The sequence below is a fragment of the Alosa sapidissima genome, chromosome 24, assembly GCF_018492685.1.
Source record: "Alosa sapidissima isolate fAloSap1 chromosome 24, fAloSap1.pri, whole genome shotgun sequence".
NCBI lineage: Eukaryota > Metazoa > Chordata > Actinopteri > Clupeiformes > Clupeidae > Alosa > Alosa sapidissima.
The window spans coordinates 11,793,558-11,813,251 of NC_055980.1; the positions used below are offsets into that span (position 1 = coordinate 11,793,558).

The following is a 19,694-nucleotide window of genomic DNA, read 5'->3' on the forward strand; positions in this document are numbered from 1 at the left end:
TTTCATTTTCGGAGTAATCTTTAGTTAGCCATACAGCTACATTGTAACCTGCACAGAGCAGGTGGTTGCCATCGTGACATCTACATTTCAGCACATTCGCCCCTACTTCAGGGGATCCTTTGCAAATCCGATGAGAGCACAGAAAAGAAGATTAGTCTCTGTGTTACAGTCCAATAATCCAGTACAGCGGTATATCCGATTGTTATTATGACAGGTCAGAGGAGGATAACAAAATTGGAGGGATATGTGTTTTAGATGTTTATCTTTGCCTGGCATGAATGCCACCATGGATCAAAACCTGCCCTGGCAACCGACCAGTTGTTAAGCTAACATGGGAGGGGGGATCAAGCGAAAATATTTTGCAGTTGTGACCTGCGAGTCATGGAGTACAGTTGACATATGTGTGCAGATTCACTGAGCCCGTCCATATGAGATATGGTGGTGTATGGATGTGTACACGTGAACGCAAAACATGACCACTTCCCGTTCTCATCTTTCTGACACATTTATCTGATGATGCTGCATCCTCTCCAAATTGTCCACCCATTTCCAGAATGATTTTCAGAATGACATGGCAAATACTTTCTGCCAAGGATGTTTGCTTTTATTCGCTCATAAACATGCTTCATGTTCCGTGTCTATGTGTGTTAGAAGACTTTGGCTAACGGCGCGCCAGTGTTTGACAGTTTGACATTGAGGAGGATGATCCCGCCTGTCAGTGTCGCGGAGTGTATTGATCTTCCCTGTCTAATTGGGGATGGTAATAAAGTTTGTGTCTCTGCTCATTGATTAGCCTACTCATTATCAATCAATGTATTGGATGGCAGCATGGGTCTCTGTGTCATCCGATGTGTGATACTCATCGAGTATCAAGCCAGAAGGTCACACAGATTGGGAGAGAATGGCTGATGGCTCTAGTGCCAGTCTGGAAGTCTTCACTGTGTTTGTGTTTCCCAAAATGCAATGGCACAACAAATTCAGTCGGGCCTTTCCAGCTTCACTTCACAAAAAAGTTCTTCGTAATATTGATTTGCAACCCACATTTGGCTTTTTTGTGTGGATTTCCTTTTGGAGGCTCTTTTTATTGGTTATGAAAACTCGCTACGAGGGTACCGGTGCCAACAGAAACATGAGAACTCTGGCAGCAGGGCTGATAAAATATTAAATTGAGAGCCTCCACAACCACACTATTTGTCTTAAGTGCCTTCTAGCGCTAGTTGTGGTGGCAGCAAAGTAGCAGCTGTATCAGCTGAGACCGAGGAAACAGATTGGAAAAAAAACACTCAGTTATGCACATTATAGGTTGAAAATTGAAGTTTATGAGGAAATCGTCATTAGAGGCTCTACAAAAGCTGTAGGGCCTCTGTAGGGCCTTTAGTAGGGCCTCCTAACAGCCGTGCATCAAAGCACACATGCCATCCTGGTCCCGGGCATGTGTCAGGTCCTTGAGAAAAATGGCCCAGTGTATCTTGTGATTGCCGAAGGATTAGAATGCAACAATATTGACTCTCTGTAATTACTAGGAAAAGGTGGGGCGGGGTGGGGTGGGGGGTTCGGTTGGGTGGTTATTAAGTCTGCGGCTATTTAAGGTCGTAAAAACAGAGCTGGGGGAAAAAAACTGTGATTTTCTTTCCTGGAATGTTGCCTTGCTGGCAGATCGTTGTGTGTGGTGCTCAAATTAAACTGGGAATGGTTATGTGGAATGGGAGGCTGTGCTAATGAAACAGAAGGGGCAGGCTACAGGCAGGGGGATCGAGCGATGGTGCTGCCGGGACACAGAGGTCCTGGGCAGCAATTATTCTCTGCTGATGCCACGACAGCCACCCCCCCCCCCCCCCACACACACACACACACCCCCTTATACACACACCCTTACACACACACACACACACACACACACACACACACACACACACACGCACACACAGACACACACACACACACACACACACACACACACACACACACACACACACCTACACCTTCACCTTTTTCCTCCTCACAGTCAGTCTCTTCAGAAATCTAAATCTGTATGAGATTCTGTGCTGTGCATGTGTGTGTGTGTGTGTGTGTGTGTGTGTGTGTGTGTGTGTGTGTGTGTAAGCAAGAAAGAGCTCCTGATCTGATCACACTGGTTGCAAAAGATCTGAATTTCATCAACCAAAGGCCACACAAATTATGTTTTCTTTCTCTCTCTCTTTCTCTCTCTCTCTTTTCTCCCCCCAGAGTGGTCTCTCCCCAATAGATGGCTGAAATATGTGCACTGTCTGGTTGGAGAGGGGGCTATTGACTCTGCGAGGAGTGATTATTTCGGTGACCCCCAGCTGACCCTGTTATCTCCTCTCATGATCGGTGATGGACGAACATATTTTCTCAGCTCTATAAGACTCTGCTCCTCTGGAGGTCCCAGACCGAGCTCAGTTTTAAACTAGATTGAAATTTGAAAGAGGATTTTTGACTGAGCACTCAAGACCAGACGTATAATGGCCTGAGTATTTGTTTGAACAATATGTATTTCTGTCACCATTTTATGTCATTATTGATATGTATAGAATGTTGCTATGCTTAAACTGTTTAAGTAGGCCTAATGATTCTAAGTCAGATCTAGGGCTAATGATACATTCCTTGAATATACATTCACTACAAATAAGATTTTCTATTATTTATTGAATGCATGACAGAATCCCTTAATATAGCCCTGGTAGTGTTGAAGATTTCCTTGAGTGGTTAGTTTCTACGGTAAATTGAAGTACAAGTTATTAAATGGAATTAAATAGCTGGATATGGACAGGCTTTCGGGATAAATGACAGTCACTCCAGTAAAGATCAAAGTATTCCATAATGATGACGATGCAAATGCTTTTGCAGAGATGTCAACTTTTGTTTCATGTCAAGTCAGCACCCTCTGAATTTTGCTGGACTTTGACGACAGCTTTAATGTCACATAAACCCAATTCAATTAGAGGGGACATTAGAGAAAATCCCATCTCTAAGATGACTTTCACTCACTGTAAGCACTAGGGGCAGATGGCCATGTTCACAGTCGCTATCATAACCAGCCTGCTGGAATGCACAAAAAAATGGCCGCCATTGGATATGAGAGGGGCCCCTTGTCCCATATGGTAGGTAATTACAGAGCAAATTAAAACCCGGGGTGGAAAAAAGAGAAAAACAAAAGCAAGCAGGATCTCCTTGGTAACAATAAATGAGAAGGCCTATTCTCCAGTGTACATACAGAATCTGTCACTGAGTCCATAATTAAGTTGTTATGCTGTTTGCTAATGAATAGTATTTACACAATACGCCTGTTTTCACTAACTGAACAAAATCCAATTTGAGGCAATGGTGATAAGGTATTTGGATGAGTTCTGGTGATAATTATATTATATTTCATTGATGCTATGATGAAACGTTTGCACACTTTATTTCTCTAAAGTCTAGATTCATCTCTGAAAGCCTTTCCAGAGAAGCATTTTCACACTCTTCCCCAACAATGAACAACTTGAGGAAAAAGCCTTTAGTAAAGCCATGTCTCGCTTCTGCTCACAGCACCACAAAGCCCCAGCTTTTTCTCCCGTATCAGAAGGCCGAACGCCGGTCAGATGAAGACCCCGTGTCACCCCTGGCCTCTGGTCTTTCTCTGCGGTCTTCATTGATCCAATCCCCCCTTCTCTTCTCTCCTCTCCCCTCCCCTCCCTCCCCCGCTCCCCCTGTGAGGGTGTTTGATAAGCTTTCCCTGCCGCGAGACCCTGAACCTTCCACCCTGGGCCGTAGTGTTGTCTTCATTCGCTCCGTGTGTTCATCAACACTGTTAACCTATTGATGGCCCAGAGCAAACTCCTCTGATGCTGCAGCTGCCGCCCACGCAGGAGATCAGACCACAGGCACAGTAGTAGAGAGATACAGCACGTGGGGATTAGGAGTTCGCCATATGGATCACAAGCATTGCTTATGATTATGCTTCTACATACTGTGTATGGATAGACGGCACGGTATGGGGGAATAAGGAGTTCACTTACAAGTGAATACATTATTCTTAATTATACAGTATTTGGCACTAATCTAATCTGTGATATTTGAAAATTAGGGCACATGGGATTATCTTTACAACCAAACATGGATAGTGTTTGATACACTATATAAACTTAAAATGACAATGAATGATGTAGAACAATAAAGACTTCCAGGACAATGTGAGGTTTAATCATGGGTTGTTGATATGTACATATTTATGGCAGGGATGATAGAATTTGCACACAATCTCAAAGAAATTCTGGGATTCTATAGAAAAACAATTAATCCATAATCAGGTCTCGTGTCAATAGTATATAAAATGATCTGACAAAGGAGGACACTAGTAAAATAGAATGGAAACAATACATGGTGTCCCACAGCTTAGCACCACAAGTCCTAAGCCTCATAAGGCTTATTCCAAAGTTGCATGAGAAGAAGCTAGAAGACTCAATTTCCTATAACTGGTTATTTCTTTAAAGCAAGATCCTTCTCTCTCTCTCTGTCTCTCTCTCTCTCTCTCTCTCTCTCTCTCTCTCTGTGGAACACACAAACATGAACACACACACACACAGAGACACACAGACACACACACACACACACATACACACACACACACACACACACACACACACACACACACACAAACACATACACAATGACACACCACAGGAGAATATGTATCTCAGCACGCTGTATTCAGTTGAAGTTTTTGTGGCACAGGATATTAGGTGATTTGTTCTCTGTATGAATGTTGGTTGGATGACATGCGGCTTGCTTTGTCTCTCTGCTCGGAAGCTGGCAGGTGGATGTCCAATGAAAACACAACAGCCAGCCACCCAAAGGGCATGGAGAGAGATTTCAAATCTGTGGTTAGCATAAATCTGCTTCCGTGGCACGCTGCTTTGTAAAAGTGAGCTTTTCTAAAGGCCATATGCTCGTGAATGTCTCCTGAAAGCCTTACCTTTGGGCAATGGCTCCCATTTACCTCTTTGAGAAAGAAAAAGCAAAGCAAAACAAAACAAAGCATAAAAAAAAGTCTTTTCATTCGAACAAGGATGAAAAAAAAAGAATAAATCTTACTATATGCAGGGGCGTACACGTCGGCATATCAAATAACGCTGTTTGACAGTAGAAACATGGCAGTTGCTTGGCGCCCTTTTCAGGATCACTGATCCGCAACCTGTTAGTGGTTGCATAAAGAACCAGATTTTGGGCATGGCGCGCGAGAACAAAAAGCTGCCTACCCATTGCCAGTGCTGCTTCCCCACAGGCTTGAGTACACAAGCTGTCATCTCTCACTAGCTCTGTGTGGAATGGCTCTAGACAGTGCTGAATACAGAGGGGTTAAAAGAGGCATATGGGGGTTAATGGGGACTGTGGTGGGTTGGTGGGGGGCTCAAATGTGGTTAAAAAATGGGAGCAAGTTTTTGGGTCAAAACTTCTAGGTTCCAAATTCCTCTAAAGATTTATACTGTACTATGGAGTCCCTGCTGGGTCTTCTATTTACCAGAAGAGCTGATGTGGAGATGTGGGCCATGTTGAGGCTCTGGTAACAAGTGATTAGAGTTAGCGTGATGATTCCGTGCTCTGTCATTTCATCTTCCTTTCTCTTTCTATTCTCTCACTCCCTCTTTTCCTGTGTCCCTCTCTATCCATTTGATTACAAAGACCTGTTGTGATCTATCCATCACATCTGGGAATAACCTAACAGATTAGTGGATAAACAGTGTCTATCAAAGGGAACTAAAACACGAAACACAGTGGAAGGATCAAATAACCACCCCGGTTTATCAATACGGGGTAATGGCCGGCAGTCTTTTGGCCATTAGGGCTGGGGAGCATATGCCTCAGTTCAGTCAGATGGTGCAATGGTCTCAGAGGGGATATACTATCTGCATCTGGTCTCCATTGGGAGATGCTTGGTTGCACTGGGGAGGAACGTGGTGGGGCTTTAGGTCCATTTTTAATGCCCACTCTCAACAAGGGAGGAGAGGAGGTATACATGAGGTGCCAAATGCTACACTTGAAGTAAACTCCTCAGCAGAATTGGATGCAGTTGAGGTCAATTTGTTTGAGCATGTGGGCACGAGACATTTTTTACAGGAGCTGAGCTAGCCCAGTTATCAAGCATTGCATGATCTTTTCACAGACTTTTCATTGTCTAGTTATGTGATATGAGTAAGAATGAAACAATCATCCCACAGTTGGTAAAAAGAGTGATAAATGTTAATGGCTAGTAAAAAAAATGCAAACGTGGTTGTACCACAGAGGGCTTTTACGGATTCAACATGTAGCGTGTTTGTGACTGCCATCAGACATGTGTGCATTGTTGTTATATATCCCATGTCATGTCTGTTGGCTGTTGGTTGTTGACTGGCCACTGTGGGATACAGTATCTGCTACCACAAGGAATTTAACACCTTTCCCTAAAATATTATAAAATGTTGGAAAAAGAAAATGTAACTGATTACATCATGGATACACAAGATACATTAACTTAGAATAAGGTCTCAGTAAAACCCAGCTCACAGACATCAGTGTCAGACATCAAACATAATGAAATGTTATCTTTGTTAATGTTTATGCACTGTAATAACCCACCTCAAAGCATACTGACAGAACAAATATCATAATGTATATCTGAATAATACTCACTCACATGAGTTTAAAGTTAAATGTCCATCGCGTATAATAACAATGCTGTCTCATTAGTCCAAGCAGTGGACAGTGATTTGAAAAACATATTATTTGGTGATGGTGGTATACTTTTGTTTCCCACCATCACTATTTTTGAGAAGAGTGTATGGCGAGTGAGTCGTGGGTGTCTGCAGCTGAGTGACCCCATTTTGATCAGATCCTCTTTAGAACAATGACCCGGATGCCCCTGGGAGCACACCAATGAAAAGGGTCATCAGTCTTCAGCTACTTACTGTTGTCAGTGTACTACAGTGTGTACTACAGTGTGTGTGTGTGTGTGTGTGTGTGTGTGTGTGTGTGTGTGTGTGTGTGTGTGTGTGTGTCTGTCTGTCTGTGTGTATGATGGGGACAACAATTAAAACATTGCAATGATTATGGATGACCTACTTGGGCACAAGCCCTGGCTTCACTAAAACTTGCAACTTAATCTAGGCATTGTTTTCTTTTCACATTATGACTAGTAGGCCTCCTCAGTTTCTCTTCACAAAAATAGAATGGAGAGCTGCACAAGAAGAATGTGCTCTGCTGCCCTAATGGTGCAAAAGCTGATCAAGTTATTTATCTGTCATCATGGAACTCTATATGAATGAACTAACACACAAAAACAAGTTGTTGAAATGTTATTAGTTATTACTTTAGATTGAAGTTTGAAGTTTTTTTAAACATTTTTTTAACGATTAGGCTAAATTTCCATCATTATTTGGAGGAGGTCATTATGGTGTAACCAATCTTCAAAAAAATGTTTTTGAAGATTGGTTACACCATGACCTTCACAATGTAATCCAACTAAATACTGATTATCAGCTTCTGGATCAGTGAGTACAATGGCTTTAGAATAGAGGGACTTACAAAACATAGACACATATCCATAGACAATATATGTAAATAAATTGTTTGTACTAGTATAACTATCCACACTAAAACCTGACATAAGACCATAAACCAGTATTCAGACTTCCTATTTGAATGGCTGCACTGGGGGGTTAAAACGGTCCACAGTAGATCTGCCCCCTCCCTCAGTAAAAAGGCACAGGGAACAGATGAACGCATAAAAAAATATATTACCCCAAATTAGTTCACATCCATTTTAAACCACGGGAAAGGGCAAGGGGTGTGTTAATCCAGAGGTATGCATGAGGAAGCTGCAGACTTAATCCCTATTTTCCCCTCATACAATGCATTGACAGATTAATGACCCCCCTGCAATCCTGGCTAGACTTAAAATCTAATGGTGTAATGCATTTTGTCATTCCGTAATGATTAATGCAAGGTTTTCTGGCTGTGACTAAAAAGACATGGCTAAATAATTCACTGTCTGGTTTAATTTTGGATCTTTTGAATTAACAAAATAGAACAAAAACACATCATATCAAAGTGACACAAATGTAAAATGAACTTCAATCTAATTGCTATAATAAGCATTCTGCTAACCTTAGCTAGCTATAGCCTAACACAGGTAGAAATACAGTTTTTTATGACAAAGTATTAGATAAACTTTTCTCATTTACATATTAGTGTACTCTAGAATTATTTTTTTCAATTATAATTTGAAAAAAGAAAAAGCTCATAAACACAGAAAAACAACTGTCAATTTTGGTTTGGCTTAGCTAACTGTTCTGGGGCATTTTCTACTGACTGCAGTATCGAGAGAGAGAGCTGGCCTTGTAATAAATTTTATAACAGCACTTTTTTCCTGTGCTACCGTGTCTTTCTCAGTGTACAGCCCCTTATTAAACGATCTTTCTGCGGGGAGGAACACTGTCCTAAAATATCACCTTACTATAAGCAAGCCATTGGTGGCAAACCGAATGCATAGGTATACAACAACTTTTTACCGCAAAGCTCTATATATTTAAACGACTAATGGCACCAGGGGATGAATAAGTAAAGCGTCATACATGTTGCAGATGGAGACCTAACATGGCTGCACTTAGAGCTCTAAGTGCCACAGCACAGAGGGCTCATTCAGACAGTGGGAGAGGGGAAGTGCTTACGAGCGGAAGAGGGGTCACATAATGCTGAGACACCAGGGAGGGTGAATCCGAGAGCGTTTCCGCACCGCATCGCACGCACCGCACCGCCCCGCGCGCACCCATATCTCAATCATTAATCCCGAACATTTTTTTTTTCGACAAACAACTATGGGAATAACCCTGGGATAACAGATACGTTGTCATCGCTGCCCCACCCCACCCCACACCATCCCAACCAGCCACCTACCCACCCGTCCACCCACCCCTCCTAAAGTGAGGATCTGTAATCCTCGCTATTTACAACAGTCTTATTAAAGCGTGATACCAGATGTGTTGGGGCTCAGAGGAAATCAGGTCAGCCATTCAGCAGGTAGTAATCCCCCTCTGAGCCAAGCGCCTGAACCTGTTTTTTGTGGCTTTCCATTACAGGGGCTGACACAGCCTATTCAGATGGACAAGGAGGAGGAGGAGGAGGGGGATGCTGTCGGTGTGCGCAGCCTGTGCGATTCTCAGGTTACCCATCATGCAAGGCCGGCCACTCGTCTCGTGATCAACCCTTACGCAATAAATCAAGGACAAAGCAGTTTTGCCATCACGCCACAGTGGTGGCGACCATGTCTATACTTAGTGCCACGAAATTATTGACAAGTACAGCCATCTGTTTCTGCCTTGGACTCTCACGACATAACTCGCTGTTTAAAACTTGTATGAACGGAAATTCCTCAGTAGACAGTCACGCATCATATTTGTACTTGCAGGAGAGTTAATTTGAGGCTGTGGCAAATGTTGCCTGTCTTACACATCAAGGTAGGCAGAATGCAATCCAGGCATACTGATCGTACAAAGGTCCAGCAATTGTACTGAAAAAGAATTCCAATTTCTCCAAACAAGTTTATAAACAACACAACTACAAAAACAAAGAAAGAAAAGTTTCTAATATGTAAGTGATGGTGGAAGACAGACCTTGAACTCGAGCCAAAGGCAGAATCAAAAAGAAGCAAGGTGAAGGAGAAACTACCGAGGGGATTCATGCTCAAATATTCACTCCTGTGCAAAAGCAGACTGTGAAGGCATTTCGGAAAGGTCAGGGGCCCAGGAGAGAGAAACCAAGCTGAGAAAGGGCTCCATCCTCGTGGAGTCACGCATGAATAGAGTCTGGGTCGAAATCTAGAGCTTTTTCAGGTGACTAGGTGCCAGATACCAGGCAGGTTGCAACACGGGTCCTCATCATTGAGTCAATGATGCTGGAAGCACGGCAAACTGCTCCGAAAAGAACAGCCACAATGAGCTAGTTCACCGTGATGAAGAGAAGGGCATCTAGAGTCTGACTTTGATCCCCTCAAATTGCTTGGTTGGGAGATGTGGGGGATCATTAATCATTTCTGTTACAATTATAATCGAGATCCTGTGTCCAAATGAAGGATTAGTCCTCCAAGTCCTTCAACAACTCCCAATCATCCAGGCTGAGATGTTTTGTGAAGCATGGAGGAAATTTGTGCTGATATCAGACTCATGTTAACGCATGGCAGATGGGAGGACAGGTAGGTGACAGGAGCTGGATGTATAGTATATAAGTATAGATACTCTTTTGATCCCGTGAGGGAAATTTGGTTTCTGCATCTGTGAATTAATGAAACACTCAGAGCACACAGTGAACACACAGTGAGGTGAAGCACACATTAATCTGGAGCAATTGAGTTGCCTGCTACAGTGGCGCTCGGGGAGCATTGAGGTGTTAGGTGCCTTGCTCAAGGCCATTTCAGCCGTGGATGTGGGCATGGGAGAGCAGTGCTCAACCACTTCCCCCGCCTACATTTTTCCTACTGGTCGGGGATCGCACCGGCAACCCTTCGGTTTCAAGCCGAAGCCCTAAACAGTAGGCCATGGCTGCCCCTAACATCCAAGACATGTCAACATCCAAGCAGTGCTCCAGCTAGCCAGCCTTGCTGTCTGTTTGACAACTAGACCTTACAGGGTGGTGTGAGAGTGAGAGCAGGGATCCACCTAACATGTAACGTACACTCGGCTTAATTAGCCATTGACCTCCCCTCACCGAATCTGGCCTTTTTAACCTGTGGTGTTATCGCACTTCACAGAACCGTGGATAAGCGGGGTTGATTACGCTTCCCGCTAGCATGCCACGCTAGCTTAATGCCACAGCAGCATTAGAGGTGATCAGAGTCTGCATTAGCAATTAGCGTACAGTCTGTCTTCCAGCCTGGCTGGAGTCAAAAGCCGAGACTTGGATGTCACAAGGTATTTATGTCAGCCCAAAGAAGCTTACGAGAGGAGAAGAGAGCTCGAGAGGCATGCTTTCTGGGAGCAAATGTTTCTTCAAACTTTAGGACTTTGGTTTAAGACATGTGGCGTAACTCCCCTTTAAAGTATCAACTTTTTAAAAGAAATGTTCTGTTTATGTTCCCTCTTGCGACAAAGGGCTTTAAAAGGCTTGAGAAATCATTTCGTAACAAATCCTTGTCAGGTCAGAAGCAGAGAAATGCTGCAGAATGTAGAGAGGATGTGGAGCTCGGCTCATGGTCTGCAGAAGCTCCAATAACATATGTTCTCCTAGTTCCACATGCACCACAGTTCTGTTATTTTCTGATAATGTGAATATAAGCACTTCTGACGCAGCTTAAGAAACCCTTTATAAATAATACCAAAGAAAATAACACCACAGAAAAGAGGCAGCACAGTTACAGTAAGCAATGGTTAGTGGATGGGTGTGTCTCGTTCTTCGGAGGTCTCAGCGTGAGTGTTGTCACTCAGATCCACGCAGGCCACATGTAGAGCAAGCAGGGCTTATCCCTCTGAGTGTCTGCTCTGATCAGGCTCTCACCTCCAACACCGCCTTAAACTGGGGTCATCTGGCAAGCCGTCTGCCCACAACTAACCCCAAACAGCTCCGTCCACATGGGTACTCAATTACAATTACAGCCCAGCAAGGTGTCAGGGCAGGGTGTGTATGTGGATTTGTATGTGTGTGTGGATTTGTGTGTGTGTGTGTGTGTCTGTGTCTGTGTTTATGTGTGTGCGTGTGTCTAGGTTTATGCATGTGTGTGTTTGTGCATTTGTGTGTGTGTGTGTGTGTTTTTGTTTATGAGTGTGTGTGTGTGTGTGTGTGTGTGTGTGTGTGTGTGTGTGTGTGTGTGTGTCTGTGTTTATGCATGTGTGTGTGTGAGAGAGAGCATCTGAGCACAAAGAGTGAGGGATGATAGGCTTGGAACTTGGAGGATGACCTCTTCTGTGGCTATCAATGGCCCCTGTAATTACAGATTAGATGTTCAGGACCTTGCTCCATGCATAGTAAACTTTGATTAGTAGGGTTTTGCATATGTATGGAGATAGAAAAATATATCCCCCTCTAATTTTGCACGTAACTTTATTTAAACTCTAATGGACATTATGACTTTATTGGAGACCACATAAAGATATCGGCAGCATTGCAGTTAAAGCAAGACTTTCAGTGCTTCAGAGAAGTTCCACAGTAAATTTCACCGCTGAAAAATCAAACTGGCAGTCAGGTAGGCTTCCAGACCATTGAGATTAATTGTTAAGGTGTCTGACTCCAATGCTGAAATTGTGGATTTGATCCCCGCTTAGGGATAGATTGGATACGCTAATGTGCTCTTTTATTGATCTGGTACTTTACTGCATACCCCAAAAGGATATTTCACAAGGCTACTCTTTCTCTGTCTGGCATTCAAAGTCACAATAATGCTTGATGATGATGAACCCTTTATATTATAAATTTCAGTCAGGGCAAAGGAATGTTAGACTATTTTTGTGCTTTATATTAGCTCTATAATACTTTTTTATAGATTAGCATACCTGGACCTGCTCATTTTGTATTCTTCCTGATTAGATGGCAGGGCCTGACTGATTGCTGTGATTTAGATCCAACCGCAACCCCCATTATTCAGCTGCCTCATTATGGCATCACATAAGAGGTTTTGTGTGCATTTGTGTGTGTGTGTGTGTGTGTGTGTGTGTGTGTGTGTGTGTGTGACTCAAAAAGGGAGAGAGAGAAAGAGAGAGAGAGAGAGTTTAACGCAAAGCTTACCTGATTATTGTTGCAAGGAGCAATCTGATCTGAGCAATCTGATACTGCACCACTTTGATTTATGTAATTATTTCTTTAGGTTTGATTGCAGTTATCCTAGGCTTTTCTCTGCATGTTCTGATATCTGTATAAAACAGAAGTCAAAGAAATTAATCTGCACTGGTTGCTGATTAGATCTTCAAGATTGATAGACAATCTATAAGTCATAGTGTTTTTAAAATTAATGTATGAATTTCATGACATGACATGAAGGCCTTGTAATTATAAATGGATCACAAATATTATGTCTCAAGATTCATCAGAAGATTTCAATACAGCTAAACCTTCAGTATACTGCTAATTTCTACTCAGTCACTCATGCAAATGATTATTGACCATATTTGCATTAACAAGAGGAGAAACAAACTGGTTGTCCATGCTAAAATAAATAGTTATTAAGACAAAGCCACTCTGGCAACAAAATGTGTTTATAGCTATTTCCTAGGTCTGACAGTGCAGGATTGCTTGTGAGCACTTAATTTTACCTTAGGTCTCATTACGGTTTCATGAAAACATTGTTTTGGCCCCCATTGGATAATAAATCATTTGTGCCTCTCGTCGTCCCTGACCTCTGGGTCACATTTTTATAGGCGGCTACTTCATCATCAAACAATCTGCTCCTAGGCTGCTCACAAAAGGCATGCAATAACTTGAGACAATTCGTCTGACCTTTCCACTGATCCCTGGAATCAAGTGCAATTGATTAAATAAACAGCCCCCCCCCCTCTTTATTCCCACATTAAATGGATAAACCTGAGCAATGCAGAAACAAAGCATAACATTGTTAATCACAGTATAGCCTGGCTTGGCCAGAGATTATGGGATGCATCTTGAAATCCGCTCAATAATAGGGCCTTCTCTTCGCCCTCAGATGAATACGTAATATTCCAATGTCATGGATTGTGCGGTTCAGGTATTAACTGCAGTCTGATTACTCATTACACTTTATTGAAATGGAGCCTGAATGTGGTTACATAAAAGCTGGTAATAATTCGGTCACATCACTCTTTTAAATATGTGCAGGCCAGTTCCATTAAATAACCAGAGAAATCACCCAGGGAAGATTCAGTGAATCTGAGGATAATGGATAAAAGTACAAATGGATGAGATGTACTTTGTGCTTCTTCAACTAGTGTCAGCCAAATGTAATGTAATAATTGGGGAAGTGGAAGAGGGTCTGCTGAGTAACTATCTCAAAAGGATGAAAAAAATGAAACAATTAAAATGGAAGGGATACGTGCTATTGGCAGATCAGAGTTCCCACAGAATATCAATATGATTTCTTCAATTCAATTTCAACCGAAATGCCACAGACACAACCCTCAACCTTTTCTATTGATGAACTGCTGTCGAGATGTTTGAGGGGGCTGCTGCTCACCGTTAATGTCATTCTTATTATGGAGGCGAAGGCATATCTGACCTTTTGACACTGGTCACATCTGGTCCAGCAGAACAGCAGGGATAAATCTAGCAAAACATAATGCCAGCACAGATCATCACAACTGATTCTCTGCTGTAACCATAAACCATGAAGTGCCTCCATCAATAAAATAGACTCCAACCCAACTGTATACACTTTATCTATTTTGCTTTTTATGGGCACATTGACGTTGAGTTCAAACACCTTTGTCATTCTATTTTCTTATTTACTTTCTCTAATTTGTCATCAATTTGCAGCACATGTACATGTACTTGTAGAATTAAATTGAAATCCATTGCTAATTTGCCTGTATGCAATGGCTGAATGCTATGAGAACAGGGTACAATTATGCATTCCATATATATACAGTAATGTCCTACTGTAAATGTAAAAAATCAGGTTTCTAGGCCAAGTATACTTGCGCATACAAGGAATTTGGTCTCTGCATTTATCCCATCCGTGAATTAGTGAACACACAGAGCACACAGTGAACACACTGTGAAGTGAAACTACTGTCCTACTGGATATACCTGGAGCAGTCATTGGTGGTAAGTAAAAGTCACTCCCTGCAATGTACAAGTTGGTGATGGCTGCTTTCTAGACAAAAGTAGGGTATGTGGGCTAATTCATCACTATAAACCAATTATGTGATAAGGAGGCTTTTGCCTTAATCTCATTGGTTGGAGTCAAGGAAGACTAAATTTCATGGTGCTGTCCAGTCGGTAACTACTCTGAGATAGAGAAAATGTTTTACATTGCAGGTATGCTCTGTTGACCATATAACTGGATTTTATCTTTTGAATACTCTGTCTCTGTCTATACTTTTGAATACTATGTTCTATTACTGCTAATATAACTCATTAGTGAATTAACAAGTTATACATTCAAGGTCAACCATGAACAAATATTTTAGATAGAATAACCTTTTGAACGTATTCCATGAGTGCTATGCGTTTAAAGACCCTTTTAAAATTCCAGATCTGTTAATGCATCTGACAGGGTAGGCTATGTATCTCTCCACAAACCTGGTAATACTGGATGGCACTCAATAAACTGATTTAATTTTAATTACACTGTATATATACACACACACACACTCTGAAGTCGTGTCTGTCTTAGTCCAAGTCATGCAGAAAAGTGCTTGAGTGTGCAGTGTGCACAGTGTACCAAACCAAATCCATCTCCTATCCCAATAAGTACAGTGAAATTAAACCCGCCTTCGGCCATGACCCTCCAATCATAGGCAGTTTGGAAGGCATGGATGCTGAGCGCTCTTTCATGAATGAGCAGGAGCGGTTCCAGGACAGGAACTCTCCCGGGACCCATATGGCGACAGCGGGTAATCGCGGAGAGAAACATCACTTCGCGGATGCAAAGGGATATTAAAAACCCGGTATCTGTGGGGTGTGGGAGGGCAAGTGTGTGGGTGTATAGCGGGCAGATGGAAACTGATTTTCTGACCATGGAATGAGACTGCCGAGCGCCTGGCGGACCTCAGAAACTCGTAATGATGCGCACGGAGAGGGGAAACCGCTCACCGGCGACTTCTGCAGAGTTGGCATCACCTCTGCTGCACGGACCCCTCTCAGAATCGGTTGGTCATCTGCTACATTATACACTGCGATGTTTGCCCTGAAGAGTATGGGCAGCTCGGGCGAGCAATCGAAGGAATGGCAACTTTTCATAACCACAAACAAGACATTCGGAGACTTGTACACAAACTCGTAGTCATGTTCTCTTTCGCTGTAGTGTGCGTCTATCTCTTCTACTTTCTTAACGGCTGCTGTAATTCGGACTTGGTAGAAAATCCAGATTTGAACAGTGTGAACAAACTGCTTCTGACAGGATGGTACGACGAGAGAAATAGAACATTTCCTCAAGTAACAACCTCCTCTTATGGGACGTTGGAAGACACCAGAGGCTCACCGGTGCTGGAAACTAACAGCACGGCAAAGGACTGGACAGCGACTCGGAGACTTCCACATGCACTCATCATAGGAGTCAAGAAAGGAGGCACAAGGGCTCTCTTGGAATTTCTGAGGCTGCACCCGGACATTCGCGCTCTTGGATCGGAGCCACATTTCTTCGACAGACATTACGCGCGCGGATTAGACTGGTACAGGTAATAATCAGTTGTATATTACACGCGAGGTCACCTAAAAGTCTTTTAAAATGATAATCATCATACGGAAATGTATATAACACATAGTCTACTGTGTGTCATCTACATTATTATTAGAGGGGGCTTAGGGTGAATGTGTGTCAATCAAAACATCAATATTCCAAATGCGTTTCTGTAGCTACTGTATAGTCTTAAGCACACTCCAAGTACGTTTCATTGTAGGCGAGATAGCCATCTGGCCCCCACAATCTGTGGAAGGCCTGGATAAGTTCTCAGTGTTAATCATCTTTGGAGCTGCTGCCAGATGTTTGACAACTGCCGGGGACAGCCAACACTCTTGACATCCAGTGCTAGTTGAGCTTGAACTGTACTGTTCGTCTTTACACTGTATCTTTACCTCCATTGCCACTGTATGGCAATGCTCTCCCCAAGCTTAAAAGAGAAGGGGGTGGATTGTCAACATGAGACTGGAAGTTAGATTAATGCATTTCCATCATATGAAGGCAACAAACCACAACTGCAGGCAAAATATAAACAATTGTGTCATCCTGACTGAACAATGTATCTCTCATTAGGTCCTCTATTTGCTGAATTGGTATGGCACTATCAATACTGCTTAGACCCCCCTAGATGTTTACACAGTGTGCTGTCTGTCAGTAGAAATGATTCTCATCTCTTAAGGATTTTTTATATTTTCATTGGCAAGATAAATCACAAAGCTCTCTAGAAAGACATCAGCTGTTCAAATAAAGCCATTTCAATAGATTTTATGCCCCATTTGCCATCATCGCCTAGAGAACGGTCCTGGGGCTAGGTGGAATCCAATTATTTACCTTTTAAGCTTGATTGATTGTTTGGTCAATTCACACTTAGTTATATTCCAACCAGATGAAAGAGGGACATCCTAAATATCACAGCACATGCATACACACAGACACAAGCACACACACACACACAGACACACAGACACACACACACACACACACACACACACACACACACACACACACACACACACTCCTGTTTAATGTGCAGTAAATTTTTTTCCCTACCTAAACAGCAAATCATGCAACCACTGATGTCATTTTCCTCCTGATAGAATCCTGTATTGCATTTAATGCGTGTCTTTGCACCCCCCCCCCCCCCCCCCTCGTATGTTAGTCTAGTAATGTCAAGCCAGCACAACCCTCCCTGGTGTCCCACTCAATGGAGCCCGGCGTGTTGGGTGTGAGCAGACTGTCCACACTCCAGGGCCAGATGGACAACACAGCACGACAGCCAGGGCTGTTGACATGACTGTGAGACCTGTCAATTGATCTTTAACCCAGACCTCCTCTTCCTCGCCACATAATGATGTGTCGCGGGGACTTCATATTGGGAGCGTCCCAGGGAGTGACCCCAAATGCTAAGCACACGGAGGTCCAGGCCTGCCTGTCGTGGACCGTCTGGTCTCGTGAGCCGCGGTGTTTGTGATGTTGTGGTCCTCTGAAGACAAAATATGTGTTCCTCCCCACACTGTTTTCAGTGGGTCAAACTTTGAAGAGAAGCTTAGAGGGGATTTCACACAGCAAATTCAATGGTGGGGGTGGTGTGTGTTTGATAGTGTTTGAGTGTGCACAAGTATGTGTTTGGTATGTGTGTGTGTGCGTTAGGTAGGGGTGTGTGTGTGTGTGTGTGTGTGAATGGAAAGTTTTATCCAGATAGTGTTTCTTCAATTGATTGGCCCCAAGCTTGACCTTGAGTTGATGCAAGCATTAAACCAGTTATCTTAGGTCAGTGCAGATTACATTACAATTAGCAAGAGGCTTTATCCTGCCGTGGCATAATCCGCGTCGAGGCTTCGAGGTCATGTTTCTGCTCTGACTACTGTCACTTTCTCGAGAGGCGTCCGTTCGGCATAAATCTGCACTTAGTGGAGATATTGTGCCTTTCCATCAATATCCCACTGGGACGTTACAGCTATGCTGGCGACATGGAGAGGAGAGGGGGCTATATAGGAACACTGAGGACAAAAACTTAACAACAGGACAGAAATAACAGGACACCTCATTTTTCCTTTAACCATTATTTCCTTCACCCAGACTGGGAGGTATAATCACTAAATTGTGTCCCCTTGCCTAAGGTGTGCTTTTTCTACCATTGGTGTGGCAAATAAAATGCTTCAATATATTGATCCAGAGCTACCGGTTGTGTAGAGGAGACTAACAGAGGAAAAAAGAGAGGAGATTCAGGTTTCTTTTGAGCCTTCGCCTTGTGATGTGATAGTGTACCTTAGTGTTTTTTTCTCCTTCTGCTACTAGCCGTCTTTCCTATAAATACTTCAAGGTCACTTGAAGGAAGCTGCAATGTGGTCAGTCGATGTTGCATCGGATGTCAAAACACGGCAAGCACAGCATTTGCAATTCATGAGGACGTCTTGAAAAAAAGGGAAAAGCTGGTGTTTAAATTCATGCTCATTGAAGCTGTTCTTCCTTTCTAGGGCTGAGGGGGTTAGGGGATTGACATTTAACATGGTGTGCGTATATGTATAAACACAGTGTTATAATTAGCATGCAAATGAATTAGATGTGGCTGTAAAATCTGCATGCCCTTCACCTACAGTATAGATGAATGCAGAGGAACTCAGTAGTTGAGTATCTCTTATGGGAATTGTTTTTGTCACTAAACTACTGTGATGGAACACAGCTGGCAGATCAAGTAGACAGTTTTTTTAGAATTTTATTAGGACTGATTAAAACATTTTAGTGTAGATTTCTAATGGAATGGTTTACTAATACTGTTTTGAAGAATTGTGCATAACTATTACCATACAGAAGTTTCAGTTTTCTTAGTAATACACTCTTGTACAAACTCTATGGGCTTATTCAAGTCAAGAAATACACCTTCACATGTAAACAAATCAGTACATATGTCTTGATTAAAAATATTATTTTTAATTATTTGAGCTGGCTGAGTGAAACATAAGTGGCTGACATAAGTGGAAGTTGTCCAACAACTTATTTCCCTTATCTTATCTTACGGTCATGGTCACAACCCCCAGCATTTTTCTGTAGGATGTTTATAAAGATGGCTTTGCCCATGCAGACCAGGTGTGTGGTGCAATGGTGATGGTGCTGTCTGCACTGTATTGTATGAAATCACCATAAGGCCTAGACGGTTTGTTTGTAATTCAGTCCTCATTAAGAGGCCCCGGGGAGGCGGGGGAGGGTGGGGTAGGTTGGGTGGTGTCTTTGGGGCAGCTCTGTGATGGATGTGTCCTGGAAGTGAACAGGGCACAGTTACAATTGACTAGGCCATTAATGACAGGCATGCCCAGAAATAGATGACTGGGTTAAATCCCCCCCCCCCTCTCTCTCTCACACACAC

At 42.8% G+C, this 19,694-nt stretch overlaps 1 protein-coding gene across 1 annotated transcript in view; it reads left to right on the forward strand.

Moving 5' to 3' along the window:
* Positions 1 to 15,533: 15,533 nt before the first annotated feature.
* The window catches only part of hs3st3l (heparan sulfate (glucosamine) 3-O-sulfotransferase 3-like), a 10,860-nt gene continuing 6,699 nt past the window's right edge, over positions 15,534 to 19,694 (forward strand). The window contains exon 1 of the mRNA XM_042082988.1: positions 15,534 to 16,328. Within this exon, the coding sequence (XP_041938922.1) occupies positions 15,877 to 16,328 (452 nt within the window). The 5' untranslated portion in view covers positions 15,534 to 15,876. The remainder of the gene's footprint in view (positions 16,329 to 19,694) is intronic.